This window comes from Hirundo rustica, chromosome W, assembly GCF_015227805.2.
Source record: "Hirundo rustica isolate bHirRus1 chromosome W, bHirRus1.pri.v3, whole genome shotgun sequence".
NCBI lineage: Eukaryota > Metazoa > Chordata > Aves > Passeriformes > Hirundinidae > Hirundo > Hirundo rustica.
Window position 1 is genome coordinate 19,797,592 of NC_053487.1, and position 18,742 is coordinate 19,816,333.

Consider the following 18,742-nt stretch of genomic DNA (forward strand, 5'->3'; position numbering starts at 1 on the left):
TGGGCCCCAGGGGAGGAGGGAAGAGCTGCCTGTTGCTGGACCCCAGGGGAGGAGGGAAGAGCTGCCTGTTGCTGGATCCCAGGAAGGGGGTGGGACAACACCCTCTGGCTGCCTGGGCAATGGAGAAGCAGCAAGATTTTTAGCAACTCAGAATAATGATGAAGAGAGCATACCATCTGTGGCTCCTGTAGTATATGTAGACAAAAGACACGTACGTAGAGAGTATTTGCCTTTTTCATGCCAAGATAAAAAAAAAAAAAAAAAAAAGAGCTGTGTAAAATGCAGAAACAATTGGGGAAATCCAGTGAAATATTTAAGGGCATGATGAAAGCTACCTTCAATTCAGTGAAATATTTAAGGGCATGATGAAAGCTACCTTCAATTCAAATGAGATGGTACCCAGTGACATTAAAGATTTATTCAGATGCCTATTAACTCCCTCAGAGTATGACCTATAGGAAGGATTATGGAAAAAAGCTTTGAAAACAGTATTGCAGGAAATTCAGCAAACTCCTGATGCTCAGGACAGCGATTACAATGACATCACACATGATCATTTGTGCGGTGAAAGTGATTTATTTAGTGCTGTGTGAATGAGCAAATTTGGTTGTTATCCAAGTCAGTTTTAAATAAGATCTGTAATGCTGCAGAAAAGACTTTTTATCAGATTCCATCACCTGAGATAAAGACCAGTTATGTTAACATTAAACAGTTTCCTTCCGAGAATTTCTTGCAGTTTGTGGACCATCTGAGAAGTCAAGTAGAAAGACAAGTGCAAGACCCAGAGGTACAGGCAGAATTGATTAAAGAGATGGCTCAGAGGAATGGTAATGGGACCTGTCGTAGAATCATTCTTAGCCTTCCCCTTGACCCATCGCCTAGTCTCGCACAGATGATAGAAGCCTGTACCAAGAAAGTAGAGCTTTTCAGTGCATCTGAAAGGAATCCAGGACTGACACACCCAAAGCCTGTGGCAGCTGCAGCACCAGGAGAAAGGAGGCAACCGATGTCATCAGACCAGCTGCAGCACATCATCTGCCACCGCTGCAAAAGGCCAGGACACTTCGCCAAGGCCTGCCCAGAAAACCAGAAACATCTACTGATTAGACAGTAATTACAGTGGGCCTGCAAAACATTTCACAAGACATGAAAGTTAACCACATAGAACCGAATAGAAGATAAAGTTCAAAGGATGCCACTTTGGAAGTACCTGGGTCTACAAATAGCTGCAAGGACCATTGTTCCGCAGAAATTGGAAATTGAGTGTAATCCCAAAACCCTAGCAGATCTCCACTCCTTGTGTGGGTCTTTGAATTGGGTAAGACCTTGGCTAGGCCTCACAAATGAAGATTTAGACCCTCTCTTCAATTTATTAAAGGGGGAGAGGGAGCTGGTTTCTCCCAGGGAACTGACCCCAGAGGCAAAGACAGCAATCAAAAAGGTACAGAAGGCCTTATCAGAGAGGCAGGCTCATCGATGTGAGCCAAACATACCTTTCCAATTCATTGTTCTAGGAAAACTGCCACATTTGCATGGTTTGATTTTTCAATGGATTGAAGGGCAGAGAGATTCACTCTTGATCATAGAGTGGGTCTTCCTCTCTCACCAAAGATCCAAGACCATCACTGAGCCACAAGAGTTGATAGCTCAACTGATTCGGAAGGCAAGGGTGAGATTGTGTGAGCTGGCTGGTTGTGACTTTACACGTATTCACCTTCCGGTCAAACTTTCTAAGGAGGGAAGGAACTCTCCCAAGAGATTGACCAAAGAGATGTTTGAGCATTTGCTCCAGAGCAATGCCAGTCTCCAATTGTCTCTGGACAGCTACAGGGGACAAATATCAGTCCATGCCCCGTCTCACAAGTTGCTCAATGAGGAATTCCACCTCATTCCTCGTGAGAAGAGGAGTCGGAGACCACTCAAGGCTCTCACAGTGTTCACGGACACATCCGGGGCTTCCCACAAGTCGGTGATGACTTGGAGAAATCCTCAGACTCAGCGTTGGGAAGCTGATGTGGAGTTTGTGGAGGGATCCCCCCAAGTGGCTGAACTAGCTGCAGTGGTAAGAGCCTTTGAGAAGTTCTCGGAACCAATTAATTTGGTAACAGACTCTGCTTACGTGGCGGGGGTAGTGTCCAGAGCGGAGCAGGCTCTGCCCAAAGAAATTGACAATGAGCATCTCTTCAGATTGCTTTCAAAGCTAATTTATTTAATTTCTCATCGAGAACATCCGTTCTATGTGATGCATGTAAGATCACACACGGATTTGCCAGGTGAAGTTGCAGAGGGGAATCGTCAGGCAGATTCCCTTGCTGCACCTGTTAAAAATGCACGTCTCCCTGATATCTTCCAACAAGCAAAGCTGAGTCACCAACAATACCATCAGAATGTGCCAGGCCTGATCCATCAGTTCCAGCTAACACGGAGCCAGGCTGGAGCCATTGTGGCCACCTGTCCCAGCTGCCAGGTCCAGGTGATGCCATCGATGGGTATGGGAGTTAACCCCCGGGGCCTTGGCAGTTGTGAGGTATGGTAGACAGACTTCACACACATTCCTAGTTTTAGACACCTCAAATATGTTCATGTAAGCATTGACACACATTCAGGTGCAGTGTATGCCTCTGCCCATGCAGGGGAAAAGACTGAACATGCCAAGAAACACCTAGTGCAAGCTTTTTCAATGTTAGGGATTCCAAAAGAAATCAGCACTGATAACGGCCCAGCGTACACGTCCAAGGAGTTCCTAGAGTTTGTCCAGCAGTGGGGAGTGGAACATAAAACTGGCATCCCTCACTCCCCCACAGGTCAAGCTGTGGTTGAGCGAGCACATCAGACGCTCAAACAGGTCCTGGCTAGACAGAGTAGTACGTCTGTGTAGATGTCTCCACATGAGAAACTCTGCAAAGCCATGTTTACCATCAATTTTCTGAACTGTTCATTTGAAAACATGAGTCCACCAGTGGTACGCCATTTTAACAGTGGCAATCAGTTCAAATTGTCTCAGTGTCCACTGGTCATGATTAGGGATCCAGAAACTTGGGAAACCAAAGGTCCCTATGAGCTCGTAACCTGGGGTCGTGGCTATGCCTATGTGGCCACTCCCTCAGGCCCTCGGTGGATTCCCCAGAAGTGAGTGAAACCTTTTGTCCCTAAAAATCCAGCTCCAGCAGAAGGGGATAAGAGGCAAGTAGCTGTTGCATCCAAAAGAAGACGCCGCCGGATAGAAGAAAAAGACTCTTCCTAGATGTGGACTCCTTCCGGCAGAAACAGAAACTTTTAACATGTTTTAAAAATGTTTGTTTTTCTTTTTAGAGAAAGCCTGCCTCACACTCAACCCTGTGATGAACCTCATACAAGTTGTCATCTTATTGTTGCTGAACAGTCTGGCAGCTGCATGGATCATCCCTCAGCTGCATCAAAATGTCTGGGTGACCCTGGCACAGACACTTCCGCAGGAAAACATATGTTTGTCCACTGCATCAACAGAGAATCCTATGTCCACCTGTCTGGTAGGAATTCCATTTTAAGCAGGAATTCCGTCTCGGCTTTTAGGAGGGCTATGTACCATAGGGCGGTTGTCTGTATTGACACCCAACCAAACTTTGATTGGTGAATGGACTCACAAAAAACAAATCAGCAAACAAAATTCAAAAGAAAAGTGCTGACCAATTGGATCCAAATTGTAATTCAGAAATTTTTCATTGAGCCAAGTCAAAAAGAGTCGCTGTGTCCCTGTTCCTTCTGTGGGTTGCAGCAGCCAAGGCTCTAGGTGAATTAAGCCATCTAAAGTGCTGGGTAGTCAAACAGGCAAATTTAACGTCCACCGCCATCAGCTCTCTCCTAGAAGATGAGGAAATTACCAGACAGGCCACTCTCCAGAACCGTGCTGCTATAGATTATCTCTTGTTACTTCATAGACATGAATGCCAGGAATTTCAAAGACTGTGTTGCCTAAACGTGACCTCAAAGGCTCCAAACATCCATGCTGCCCTTTGAAGCATGAACAGCGTGATCAGACAAGTGAAGCAAGAATCTGAGGACTGGATCAAAAAAGTAGCGACTTACAGGGTGGTAGACTTCTATAGTTAAAACAATTTTGTTGTATCTTGTTATTCTTTTCCTTGTAACAATAGCGTTCAAGATCCTACGCTGTTTAATCTTCAAGGTGATCAATAGTCTCATATCTTCTACCTCAGAAGATGAGAAATTAGAATAGGCCAGACAGGAATTAAAAAGATTCAATGAACAAATTTAGGCTGAAAGAAAAAGGGGGGATTGTAGCGGGTTAATGCTTTGTTCATTGAACTTGCAAACACAGGATGACTCATGACTTTTAAGAGAACCTTTAAACTTGCAAACACAGGATGACTCATGACTTTTAAAACTTGCAAACACAAGATGACTCAGGACTTTTTAGACACATGTGCTATTGCTTAACAAGGCTTTTGAGTTCCAGGAGAAGGAACTGTAACTGTTTTCAGAAGATAGAAGACGGTCTCCTAGCACCAAGATAAACCGACCGATAACAGAAGAAAAGAACTGTATAAAACAGAACTGAAAAACCGTAACCGCGCGGCAGTTGGCGGGGTGCAGACCCCCTGTCGCCCAGCGCTGTATTTGCTTATGCCCCGCTTGCTGTAATAAATAAAATTCTAATTGGGACTAAATCTTGAGTCGTGCAATTTATAACAGACTTGATTTAGGGAGGTCTTTGTACTAAATTTTGCTGTGGGCCTGCTGGCAATGACCCCAACCACAGCTGCAGTTGCTGGGAAGACACAAACTGGAGCCATGGGCTCAGCAAAGTGTTTTGTTGTCCCTCCAGGCTGCCAGTGGTGCACAAACTGAATTAAAAGTGGTAACAGTCAAAGCCTTGAGGGCACTGGTTCCTGGTAATCCTGCCAGTCTCCTGAGCTCTGTTTGCTACCTTAACCTCTGGGGCAGGGAGGAATGGGCCTTTTGGGAATGTTGGTGGAAGTGGAGCAGGTCTGGGTTTGCTTCTGGGACTGCAGCTCTGATGATCACCAGTTCTGCTGCTCTCCTCGTGAAACACAGCAGGAAGACTTCTGAGCTTTAGACATTTGGACATCATCTCCCATGGTTATTCTGGGAAATATAAACTGTGAAATATCCAGGAGGAAGCCAGAGCTATAATCTCTTTGGGACTTTTCACATTTCAAAGATGAGGGTGATTCCCATGCAAGAAACCACCCCAAGGTCTTGTCTGAGTTGGTAGAAGCCTTGAGAAGACATTAGGTCACTCTGCTGGGGACAGACTGGGCACAGAAACACTTCCAGAGGGATACTGGAGGTCTTCTCAGTGGTATTCAAAACCTCCTATAAAGGGAATGGGCCAACCTGCCTGGACAGCTTATTCCAACACTTAACTGTGCTGAATATTGGGAACCTGTTCCTTGAAATCTGACCTTTAGCACTTACATTGCAAAGCTGTCAACTCTGGGGTGGGTTCTGCTGATCCTTTAAAAGCAAACAGTTTACAGCACTCAAGTTGTTCACAAAATTTGTTACTAAGAAGCACTGAAGTCCAAAACTTGTGAGAGAAATTGGGGAGGAACTGCAGCCAATTCTGATTCAGTGACTTCCTAGAGACAACTGGAAATGTGGTGCCAGTGGAACACAGGAATCCAAGGGGGAGCCACAACAGCAAATTGTTTCAGCTGTACAATTGGTGAGAGCAGAAGGAAAACGGTAAAACCTTTACTTTATAACAGCTTGGAAATTGAATGCTAATTCTGCATTTGTGGCTCAGATCTTTCCCAAACCTATTTGTCTTCAGAAAGAGCTGAAAAGATGCTATAAAACCTACACTTTTTCTAAATAAGAGATGACCTTGGTTATCTACTCCAGTTTCAAATTGCATCTTGTGGAATTGTGTTCCTGCATTATGGGATTCTGAGGTCAGGAAGGGGGATCAGGGAAGCCAAGCATCACCCAACTCAGCACCTACAGGGCTGCTTTGGCAGTGGATCATAATATTCAGCTATGTTTCCAGCACATTCTGAGATTTGATAAATATGATGTCCTGCAAAGAGAGGAGGCTCCCTGGCTGTGACACATTGCTCCAGCACAGGTAGTGATCTAATGGGAAGCAGAGGGAGAGGGGTTTGCCGGAGCCCAGCATGATGCGAATGTTAACAAGTCCTCTTACGTCATCAGCTTCTCTGCTCTCCACACCCTCCCTCCCTGCCTTTCTCTTTTATGAGCCAGACTGAAATCAGGGAATTACATGCTAAGGAAAACCCATCAGCTAAATATATAATAATTCTGCACAGGATCAGTGCAGCACAGTTAATCAGTTTACCAACTGAATTTTTATTTATTTATTTATTTATTTTAATGTCTACATCTCCTGTTGAGGGTGCAGAAATTCTAGATTTAAAGGGGAAAAAATGGCTAGCAGTTGTGAAATGACTATCTACAGCAGACCATTTATTAGAAGAGAAGCCTCCACTGCAGGCTGTTTTGGCAGACAAACCTGTCAGTCCCCAGGACTTTGAATCACAGATGCTGTGTGGAGTTATTACAGGTACTTAAGGAATAGCTGGTTTCCCATTTTAATTTTCAGCTGTTCAATAACACTGCATTCTCTGAAAGTCGCAACTGTATTTTCATTGCATTGTATTTCATTTCATTACATTTCTTTGGACTGCTTTGAAAAATGAGTATTTATTTGGACAGAGGTGTCACTTGCCTGTAAATGAGTTCACATTTTAAATGACCTACTTGAAAACTGCTCCCTTTAGGAAGTACATCTCCAATGCTCTTGGTTGTAAAAGTACAGAGAATTCCCTTCAGATTTTGCCTCCAACAGAAACACAAACTCTCACCCTTTTGTTAATTCAGTAAGACATGCTAGCTCCCCTCTGCACCCCAAACCCCTAGATCCTGTACAGGACTCACCTGCTCAGTGCACATTGAAATAGAGGAGTTTGAGTTTGGAGTGTTCACTGATAACCTGCAAAGTGTCCCTGAGTTTCACAGGGAGCTCCTGTGCCAAAAAAGCAACAAAAATCTCCAGGTAAAGCATTCCGGATGCACATCTTGGAGGGCAGTTTGCCATTTACTCACATTAATATGTTAAACCTAATCCAGGGAAAACTAACCAGCTAGAAACCACTCTGACCCTGAAGGTACTGGGGAGCTTTATGGGTAGTTTGTTTTCCAATGGGGCCACTATGGAATCTGAGCAAGGCAAAGGTTTTTCCTAAAGTACCTTTTGGGTCCATAGTACACATCCCCAGGAAAACAGGTAAGTGTTGCAGTTTCAGGCAGATTTTGGGAGAAACCCTCCCACGGGGCCCCCCTCCCCTCCTCCAACTGGTTCGGGAAAAAAGATTTCCTCAGAGAGAAGTGGAAAAAACCTGTTTATTAAACAGGCAAAGCACTCCCAGCACAATACCCGATGACAAGAGCTTCGTGCCGCTTACGGAGGGATAACAAACTTAAAGAAAGAAAGTCTCCTCTTGAAGATAGTCACTGTGCCCTGCCGCTCCATCTCCACTGGTGCTGGGAGAAAAGGAGATGTGCAGGGCTGGCCTTGGTGGGGTGGGTCCCCTGTGGAGGCCCCCGGTGCTTCCCCCAGGTCCTTAGTCCGGAGAGGTTGGAACAGTTCCGAGGAGAGGGCAAAAAAGAAAAAAGGAAAAAAAGAAGGAAAAAAAAAAGAGGGAAAAAAAAAGCAAAAAAGCTTCAGCTATTCTACAGCATCTAACTATGCTAGCACTAAACTAACTAACTAACTGCTGGGGAAAAAACAACAGAGCTTCTTTCATCTTGCAGTGTTCCAACTCCCCCGCTTCAAGGTCACTCCAAGGAGCAGAGTTTTCCTGGGGAAAAACAAACTGTGCTTCCCCTCCCCTTTGCACCCAATAGACGATTGGGGGATACACAGTCACCCTCGGACATTTTCCACCCCTTATCCCCATATCATTGACTTACAGACAGAACCAACGTATATTCCACATCGTGTATTTATCCACATAAAACTTCCATCCGTTCTCCCCACAAAAAAAAATACAATCAATACCTGTCATGCTCCTGTCATGTTCCACACTGAGCCACTAAATCCAGGCCCCAGGCTGCAGGGCAGCAGGATTCCTCTCTCACTTACTCATACCTTCAACACTTGCTCATACTTTCAACATTTAACACATACCCTCTCACTTACACATTTCCTTCTATTTCATTCTGCGTGGTTTAATGTACAGACAATGGCAATAGCATTCAGTAGACAGTGATGTTTACAAATGATTCTCACCCAACAATCAGATCTCCTTGAGGTACACATCGTGTTGTTCCATCTTTCTGCATTATCCACCATGTGCAACCTGGTCCCTGAGCAAAGACAACCCCACTAATGGGTTTGTCTGTACTTGAGGCAGACTTGATCCACACTGTCTTCCCTAACAGACCTCTGGCATGCACCACTGGGACTTTATCTCCATCTATTGTACGCAGAGGCTCAGCCTGGGCGGGGCCTGCTCGGTTGGTGGAGCCTCGGGTGTTGACCAACCAGGTGGCCTTTGCCAAATGCTGCTCTGTTACCTCCGCTGAGGCGTAGCGACCTGGTTCAGGAACGACACGGCAGCCACACCCAGGCTGCTCGGACCACCAGCTCACAGACACCAGTGTGGTGGACGGCTAATGGTGTTTATTAACTGGTTACATGGAGTTATAAAACCTCTGTTTGCTACATCACTTCCGTCTGCTTACGTTACAAGTTAGGTGTTGCTTACCTTATCAAGGACACTAACCAACTAAGAATTGAGGGAGGGGATCTGTCTTCCCGTACAACGCGATATCTTCCGACCGCCTGTCCCTAATCTCCCACACTGCTCCCAATTCTTGAAAGATCCCCCCCCCAATGCTTTCAACTGGGTTTTTAACAATGCATTGTGCCTCTCCACTTTCCCTGCAGTGGGTGCATGGTAGGGAATATGGTACACCCACTCAATGCCATGTTCCCTAGCCCAGGTGTTAATAAGGCTGTTCTTGAAATGAGTCCCGTTGTCTGACTCAATTCTCTCAGGGGTACCATGCCTCCACATGACTTGCTTCTCTAGGCCCAGGATGGTGTTTCAGGCAGTAGCATGGGGCACAGGGTAGGTCTCCAGCCACCCCGTGGTGGCTTCCACCACTGTGAGCACATAGTGCTTACCGTGACGTGTCTGGGGTAGGGTAATATAATCAATCTGCCAGGCTTCTCCATACTTATATTTAGACCACCGTCCACCATACCATAGGGGCTTCACCTGCTTGGCCAGTGTGATGGCAGCACATGTCTCACAGTCGTGGATAACCTGAGAAATACTGTCCAAGGTTAGATGTGACTGGGATACGCAAAGCAATCACACGGAGTCAAGAGATTTTCGCAGGGCAGAGAGTTCCTCCGAGCCAGCTCAAGGCTGAGCCAAGGCGGAGAACAAGGCGGAGAGCCTTCTGCCTGTTTATTTCTTACTTTTTATACATTTGTGAGTCTGGCTGAAGATTGGCTTTTGGAGTTATCACCTCCCAGCCGAATGGCCAGACCAACTGTCAGTTACAATTGTTTTCAGGTTAGAAATATGCAAATAAAGGACAGAGAATGAAAAACAAAGGATTTGTTTATGTTACATGTGTGAGAAAAAGTAAAAACTGCTCCTAATATTGTACAGTAGCTAAAAGGTCTGACTCCATTTTATGAACAATCAAAAGGCTTTAAAAAACTCAGAAAAACCAGGGTGACAGTTAGATCCACCCCTCGGTCTCGGGCCCACTTATAGGTGGCATCTCTACCCTGATGGCCTGAGGCATCATGGGCCCATCGAGCTAAAAACAACTCTCCCTTGTGTTCCCAATCTAAATCAATCTTTGACACCTCTATTTTTGCTGCCCGATCTACCTGCTCATTCTTTCGATGCTCCTCATTAGCTCTACTCTTGGGGATGTGGGCATCTACGTGGTGGACTTTCACAGGTAGTCTCCCTACCCTGGTAGCAATGTCTTTCCACTCCTCAGCAGCCCAAATTGGTTTCCCTCCACGCTGCCAATTAGCCTCTTTCCACCTCTTCAGCCATCCCCACAGAGCATTGGCTACCATCCATGAATCGGTATAGAGGTAGAGCCTCAACCACCCCTCTCTTTCAGCAATATCCAAGGCCAATTGAACAGCCTTGAGTTCTGCAAGTTGACTTGATCCACCCTCTCCTTCAGTGGCCTCAGCAACCTGTCGTGTGGGGCTCCACACAGCTGCTTTCCACTTCCGGTTCATCCCTACAATACGACCGGAACCGTCAGTGAAAAGAGCATAATGCGTCTCCTCTGCTGGCAATTGGTTGTATGGTGGAGCCTCTTCAGCCCGTGTCACTTGCTCTTGTTCATCTGTGAGACCAAAATTTTCACCCTCAGGCCAATTGGTAATTATTTCCAAAATCCCAGGACGATTCAGTTTACCCATACGGGCGCGCTGCGTAATAAGAGCAATCCACTTGCTCCATGTGGCATCAGTGGCATGATGGGTGGAGGGGACCTTCCCTTTGAACATCCACCCTAGCACAGGCAGTCGGGGTGCCAGGAGGAGTTGCGCCTCTGTACCAATCACCTCCGAGGCGGCTTGAACTCCTTCATAGGCTGCTAAGATTTCTTTCTCAGTTGGGGTGTAATTGGCTTCAGACCCTCTGTAGCTTCGACTCCAAAATCGTAGTGGCCGGCCTCAAGTCTCACCAGGCACCTTCTGCCAAAGGCTCCAGGACAGGCCATGGCTCCCGGCTGCAGAGTAGAGCACGTTCTTCACATCTGGTCCTGTCCTGACTGGGCCAAGGGCCACTGCATGAGCGATCTATCTCCTGCTTGATCTGGGCAAAAGCTTGTTGCTGCTTAGGGCCTCAGTGGAAATCGTTCTTTTTGCGGGTGACCAGGTAAAGAGGGCTCACAATCTGACTATACTCGGGAATATGCATCCTCCAGAAACCTATAGCACCGAGGAAAGCTTGTGTCTCCTTCTTATTGGTTGGTGGAGACATTGCTGTAATCTTGTTGATGACATCAGTAGGAATCTGCCGCTGTCCATCTTGCCACTTTACTCCCAGGAACTGGATCTCACGAGCTGGTCCCTTAACTTTACTCTTCTTGATAGCGAAACCGGCTTCCAGGAGGATCTGGATGATTTCCTTTCCCTTCTCAAACACTTCTGCTGCTGTGTTCCCCCACACAATGATGTCATCAATATACTGTAGATGTTCTGGAGCCTCACCCTTTTCTAGTGCAGTCTGGATCAGTCCATGGCAGATGGTGGGGCTGTGCTTCCACCCCTGGGGCAGTCGGTTCCAGGTGTACTGCACTCCCCTCCATGTGAAGGCAAACTGAGGCCTGCATTCTGCTGCCAAAGGAATGGAGAAAAATGCATTTGCAATGTCAATTGTGGCGTACCATTTTGCTGCCTTGGACTCCAGCTCATACTGGAGCTCCAACATGTCTGGCATGGCAGCGCTCAGTGGTGGTGTCACCACATTCAATGCACGGTAGTCCACAGTCAATCTCCATTCTCCTTCAGACTTGCGCACAGGCCAACTGGGGCTGTTGAAGGGTGAGTGGGTTTTACTAACCACCCCTTGGCTCTCCAGCTCTTGAATCATCTTATGGATGGGAATCACAGCATCTCGAGTTGTCCTATACTGTCGGCGGTGCACTATAGAAGTGGCAATTGGTACCCGTTGCTCTTGTACTTTCAGGAGTCCTACTGCAGATGGATTCTCAGACAGTCCAGGCAAGGTGTTCAATTGCCGGATGCCCTCTGTCACTGCAGCCACTATCCCGAATGCCCACCTGAGGCCTTTCGGGTATTTGAAATACCCACTTCAGAGGTAATCTATGCCCAAAATGCATGGGGCCTCTGGCCCAGTCACAATAGGGTGTTTCTTCCACTCCTTTCCAGTTAGGCTCACATCTGCTTCCACCAAAGTAAAATCTTGTGATCCCGCCATCACTCCAGTGAGAGACAGATTCTGCCCCTACATGTCTTGACGGCATTAATGTGCACTGCGCACCAGTATCAACCAAGGCCTCGTATTTTTGTGGTTCAGATGTGACAGGCCAACGAATCCACACAGTCCAAAATACATGGTTTTCCCTAGCCTCTACCTGGCTAGAGGCAGGGCCCCTCTAAGCCTGGTTATCCTTCTTTCCTTGAGCATATGTCTTAGAGGTTCCTTCAAGGGGGTCGGACATGTCATCATCGTCATACCTGGCAGTTTGGCTACGGGCAACTGGAGTCGCTTCCCTTTTGGTGGAACTCCCTCTTTGAGTCTTGACTTCCTTCAATTCACGCACCCATTGTGCCAGGGCAGCCGTAGATTTTCCATCCCATCTGTTCATATTTTCTCCGCAATCCCGCAGGAAGAACCACAGCTCAGCACGTGGAGTGTATCCTCTCTCCCTACCCGGGGAGCGTCTACGTTGGGTACCAGAACCTCTGATCTGTACTGCTGAGATTTGGAGAAGGTCCTCTCTAATCTCCTCCCTGAGTTTCTTATGATTCTCATCTATCTTATCCTTTAGTTTCTGTAGACGTGTTTCCACAGCTGCGATTCTGGCGTGTGTTGGGCCATGCACAGCATCTGCATGTGCTCGGAGCTTCTTTGCCATATCAAGCACCGTCTCCTCCATGTCCTCCCGCTTCATTACTGCTAAAGCAGAAGCGTATTCTAATGGCCCGAGTCGTATAAGTTTTCACCACATCACAGATGTACATGATACCAAGTCTGGGTTCCTAGTGTTTATGTCATCTGAGAAGACCATCTCAGCCACTGCCATTTCTCTCAAGCGTTGAATCCCTTGTTCTGCGGTCTTCCATGGGGTTTGCTGCATATAGAGATCATCTGCTCACAAATATCTTTCTGCCACACTTCCTAGGACCCGTATCCAGAGACTGCAAGGACTAGCCTCTCTCATCATCTCCTGGTCGATGACTGGATCATGTGACAGGGATCCCAGATGCCTCGCTTCAGTGCCGTCCAGAATTGTAGCCTTACCTGCAGCATCCCAAAGATGGACTAACCAACTAATTATAGATTCATCAGGTTGTCACCAGTAATCCTTTCTTAGGCCCTGAAGGTCCTTCAGGGAAAATGAATCAATATTGGCTTCTGATCCTGTGCTAGAAGCTTTGGCTTCTGATTTTGGTGAAGGTCCTTCTCTTGGGTCATCATCGTCCACTGGTCGATCAGTTTTGAGTGTGTGCTTCTTTCCTGGAGCAACTGCTAGGGGCTTAGGCTTACTGTCTGGTTTAGCTGCCGACTCAGGCTCAGGTTCTAGTTTAGCTGCTGGCTTCATAACTGGGGTGTTGGCTGCAGCCTGAGTGACTGGGGTAGCTGTTGATTTGTATCCCTCCCCCCTGCCTCTGTCTGCTGCCCTACAGTCTCTAGCAACGTGCGATAAGCATATGCCAGGGCTCAGCTTACTGCAGCCACCTTTTCCCCCTTAGAGCCATCATGGTACCTCTCTTTCAGGTATTTCCCCAGCTCCACTGGATTCTGAATTTGTTCCTGTGGAAAATCCCAGACTACAGGGTCATAGAATTCCTTGAGGAGTTGGCCCATATCCTCCCATTCTCCACACCACTCAGGATTTCCTCTGCCTGGGTCAGGAGTTTCATCAGCCCCTCTAGAAATCTCAGCCCATATTCTAGAGAAGCTGCAGACTGTATAGGGGAGGCTTACCAGATGACATACCAGAAAGATGGTCTCTTTAACACTCAGGGGAAACTCAACATTCTCCAGCAATGATTTAACCGATTCAGAGGAGAAGAAGGAAACGAAAGACTGCAACGTTTCATCCTCTGCTCCTCCTCCCACAAACAGGGTGAATAACCATAACCATGATCCATACATAGTAGGAAAAGATCTCAGCACCTTTATAAACTTCCTACAAATTATTATCATTAAACCAAGGCCAATAGCTACTCTAATCCGTGTCCCTCAGTGATCGGGATACACAAAGCAATCACACTGAGACGAGAGATTTCGCAGGGCGGAGTTGTTCCTCCGAGAGAGCTCAAGCTGAGCCAAGGCCGAGACCCCTCTGCCTGTTTATTTCTTACTTTTTATACATTTGTGGGTCTGGCTGTGGATTGGCTTCTGGAGTTTTCACCTCCCAGCCGAATGGCCAGGCCAACTGTCAGTTACAATTGTTTTCAGGTTAGAAATATGCAAACAGAGGACAGAGAATGAAAAACAAAGGATTTGTTTATGTTACATGTGTGATAAAAAGCGAAAACTGCTCCTAATATTGTACAGTAGCTAAAAAGTCTGACTCCATTTTATGAACAATCAAAAGGCTTTAAAAAACTCAGAAAAACCAGGGTGACATCCCTCTACTGTAAAAACTGCGTATTAGTGACAATATTGGGGCTATCTCTGCATATGCAAATAAACCTAAGGACCACAAAGGTATTAAGACCTCAAAGAAGCCTAAGGATCCAAAACACACCAAGGCCCCCACCCCAAGAGACATGAGTTCAAGCAGCATAGTTACTGACTGCTAAATACTAATCAGTATGGGGTTTTTCCACTCTCTCGAGCCCCATGTTTGGGCACCAGGAAGTTTGTGGTGGTTTCAGGCAGATTTTGGGAGAAACCCTCCCAGGGGGCCCCCCTCCCCTCCCCCAACCAGTTTGGGAAAAGACTTCCTCAGAGAGAAGTGGAAAAAACCTGTTTATTAAACAGGCAAAGCACTCCCAGCACAATACCCGATGACAAGAGCTTCATGCCGCTTATGGAGGGATAACAAACTTAAAGAAAGTCTCCTCTTGAAGATAGTCACTGTGCCCTGCCGCTCCGTCTCCACTGGTGCTGGGAGAAAAGGAGATGTGCAGGGCTGGCCTTGGTGGGGTGGGTCCCCTGTGGAGGCCCCCAGTGCTTCCCCCAGGTCCTTAGTCCGGAGAGGCTGGAACAGTTCCGAGGAGAGGGCAAAAAGAAAAAAGGAAAAAAAGAAGGAAAAAAAAAAGAGGGAAAAAAAAAAGCAAAAAAGCTTCAGCTATTCTACAGCATCTAACTATGCTAGCACTAAACTAACTAACTAACTGCTGGGGAAAAAACAACAGAGCTTCTTTCATCTTGCAGTGTTCCAACTCCCCCGCTTCAAGGTCACTCCAAGGAGCAGAGTTTTCCTGGGGAAAAACAAACTGTGCTTTCCCTCCCCTTTGCACCCAATAGACGATTGGGGGATACACAGTCACCCTAGGACAGTAAGTTATGTAAGAAATGGCTGTATACCAGGGGAAACATCTGAAAACCATTTGGAGATGTTTAACATTTTGGAAAATTTGACGGGAAAAAAACAATACTGACTAAAAACTGTTGTTAAAAATACCTTCTCAGTTAATGTTGTCATCTCCTTTGAAACTTTCCCTTTTCACCACAGTGCCTTCTGCTGTATCTGCTCAACTTTACAAAATATTTTTGTATATAAAGACAGTTTCTTTAACACAAAAGTGTATCTAGTTTTAACTTCTAGAACCTCTGAGAGCCTCAGGAATCAATTTCTCCAGACTTGCATGGCCTTTTCAGGTTGTCCACACCATCAGATGCAGTTCCCTAATTGAATTGCAGTTGAGTGTATTCCCAAGAAAGGAACTGTGGACAAATACAAGATGCCAACTTGTCATTACAATGGTTCTTATAGCCTACCAATTTTACTTTTTTGGCAAGTAACATTTCCTAAAGGAAAAGAACAGAAGGGTGTCTCCTCTTGAGGGGGAATTCAAACTGCAGCTGCTGCTCTCATCGGATGCTGCAACTAGGACATTCTGGGGACCTGAGTCTCAAACCATTAACATCATTTTCCTGGCTTCCTTCGACCTTTTCTACAGTTATTTGATGCTTCTGCTACTCACTGCTACTTAGTTTCAAATTATGGGCTTTGCTAACAGATTTTAGAAGTAAATTCTAATAGCTTCAAGGGATATGATGAATGCAAGTTTTAAAAGCATGTTGCCATCATTTCCCTGTGAAATATTTTATCATTTACGATCTCCACAAATAAAACTAATTGCTTACATATTTTAAGCCCCCCAAAGGTATATTACAGTGACATTATTTGTTCCATTGTTTATTAACATGTTACTATGATAATACTCATTCCTAAAGTGGTAATTTTTTGAAAGGGTCCTTAATTTATCTTTTAATGCTGTGAAAGAAGTGACCTTTCAGAATAGGAGAACTACATAAAAACTACCTTATCGCTGAAAATCACTGCCTGTGCAGATCTTTGACATCCCTGGCACATGGATTTAGCAGAGTGACTGTAGCCAACAGAGCTGAGCTACACAACACATGGAAATTACAGGCAAACAGTGGCCACACTTGGGCAATTTTTGCAAAGTAAGGTACTTACAAGTAGTTTTAAACTGCCTCCAGTCTGCCATTTGTGTGGGTTAGGTCTTTTCTTTGGCTGCAACTGAACAATGCATCTGCAAAGGTAAATACTGGGATAAAAAGGAGGCTTGTAATATTAACATGGGGAAAATGAACAAATGTGCAACTTTCCTGTTTGTGGATATGCAGCTCACGTTACCAAGGAAAATATCAACATTGTGAATACTTCAGTGTTCATTGCATTATTTTTATTTATGCTTGAACACAGAGGAACAGTACTGGCAATGCTGCCTACTCCAGATATCCCTGTGGCTGGCGCACTGTGCAGTCTGGTATGGAAATCCAACTGTCGGGCAACTCCAGACATTTAAAAACCTGCTGCTTGTATGACCTTCCTCCACTGCACATGATGGATTACTTTTCCCCAAGATGTAATTAGTTTGCATCAGAAAGGATAAAAAAGTAGCAGGAAGTAATTTTAAATTTATCAACAAGTATTCTACACACTTTGACACTTAATTTACATTATAATTCAAGTAAGAAGCTAAAATAGCAGAGTGATCTGTCCCATTTTTAACTCTTTTATGTACTGAGAATGAAAGTGTAGATCAGAAAACTCCTCTGCAAATACATTAGGATTTGATATCACCTAATGACATTGGAGCCTGGGAATCAATCCTATATCTAAAGGTTTAGGATCCATCCCAATGACCTGCTTAAGCCCTCCCAATTGCCCCGAGTTCCCAAATACCTGAGAAAAAAAGTACATACATTCCCCTAGACACTGTTTGCTTCACAAGACTGTGCTTGTAAAAGAATAATTAGCTGATAATGGCAACGTGTCTGATGAGCACCAAAACAGCCCAATTTTAGTGGTGTGGAGATGTAGCTTAGCAAAATGAGATCAGAACCATTCTCTTATTAATGAGAATACTTTGAAAGCTTTAAGGACATTCGAGTGGGCATCCAATTCAACCCTCCCATAAGTTCAGTCATCACATTACAGGAATAATTTCCATGAGTATCCTACACCCCACATTTGCACCTCTTCTCCTTATATAAGAGATCCCCCGTGGCAGGAATTATTTGTCTCAAAGACAGACAACTCATCAGAAGCACTGTATAACAACACTAATGCATTCCACTGTGGGAATACATTCTCCTCCCACTCCGGAGAAATTTAAACCACTTATCATCAGAACAATCCCTCGCCCTGCCATCCATCCCGGTCTGTTTGCAGCACAGCCGAGCATTGTCAGGCAAAACATATCACAGCTGATGGCTGTGTTGTGAAACTGCGAATGTGCAGGGAAATCATCATTCCTGTCAAGTTATCCCGGCGAGTTTCCCCACGGAGCCGGGCTCAGCCCTGCGCCTTCCCACGGCTGGCAGCCTGGACAGGGCAGGACACGTTCCTGAAAGAGCAGGATACCTCAGTCCAGCCCCCGGCTTCTGGTGCTCCTTGTGGTACCCAAAACTACAGACAATCAGTGTACAGCCACTGCATCAGATCACCTGATATGAGCAAACCAGACCTAATCAGGGCAAATTTAAAGCAGCCAAACATCCCGACGTTACCCTGTGCGAGGCATAATGGAGCCGTAAGACACAAACACTTTCTGTCTGCATTGTCCAACGAATGCAGTTGATCCCCGCTCCGTTGTCGGCAGCAATTCCCACAGCACAGTTCGAGCAGCCTCTCCTCAGCCCTGTCTCTAACAACTACTGGGCAAAGCAGCACAGGGATGATCAGAACTGAATAAACTCTTCCGAAAACAAAGAATGCGGGAGCACGGATGCAAATTGCCAGGATCCAAAGTACAGACAATACACGGCAGTAAACGATCTTACCTTTCATCCAATCCACTACTTGCTTGGGTGTCCACTTGCTAATAGGTTCCATAATGAGAGCCATCATCAGATCACTTTATCATTCACACCAAAATCAGGGGGAAAAGGAGAGAAAAATTGTATCAGAGCATGGCTGGGCTACAAGTACTGTCAGATTTTACAGTGCAGTTCAAAGAGAAGATGATGCTTTGTCCCTCCAGGTTCCTCCAGCACTGATTCAGTAATGTATAAAATTACACTGCTTGATCAGCTCTGGTACCTCCCCCACTGCACACAGACTGCAACACCCGGAGCACCGAGCCAGGAAATGGTGCAGTACAGACTTACTTACCAAAGCCTCTGCCCGCTGAGCCACCGGCATGGATAAAACATGGCATTATACACGGAGCAATCTGCGCCGGAGCTGCTCCGCACACTGCGTTTGGCGGAGCTGCTTTATTCCAACGAGCCCTGGGATCTTCACAAGAGAAAATGTCACTACTGTAACTTAATAGCAGATTGTCTTGGCTTCATTGTGAATATGC

General features: G+C 45.8%; 1 protein-coding gene across 3 annotated transcripts in view; it reads right to left on the reverse strand.

Annotated features, from left to right (window-relative positions):
- Positions 1 to 18,742, reverse strand: part of LOC120764804 (connector enhancer of kinase suppressor of ras 2-like) — a 362,406-nt gene extending 343,664 nt beyond the window's left edge. For all 3 annotated transcript variants that reach the window (XM_040088836.2, XM_040088834.2, XM_040088833.2), the window contains exons 1-2: positions 18,550 to 18,742; positions 18,219 to 18,292 (exon numbers count right to left, since the gene is read on the reverse strand). In XM_040088836.2, the coding sequence (XP_039944770.1) occupies positions 18,219 to 18,292; positions 18,550 to 18,590 (115 nt within the window). In that variant the 5' untranslated portion in view covers positions 18,591 to 18,742. The remainder of the gene's footprint in view (positions 1 to 18,218; positions 18,293 to 18,549) is intronic.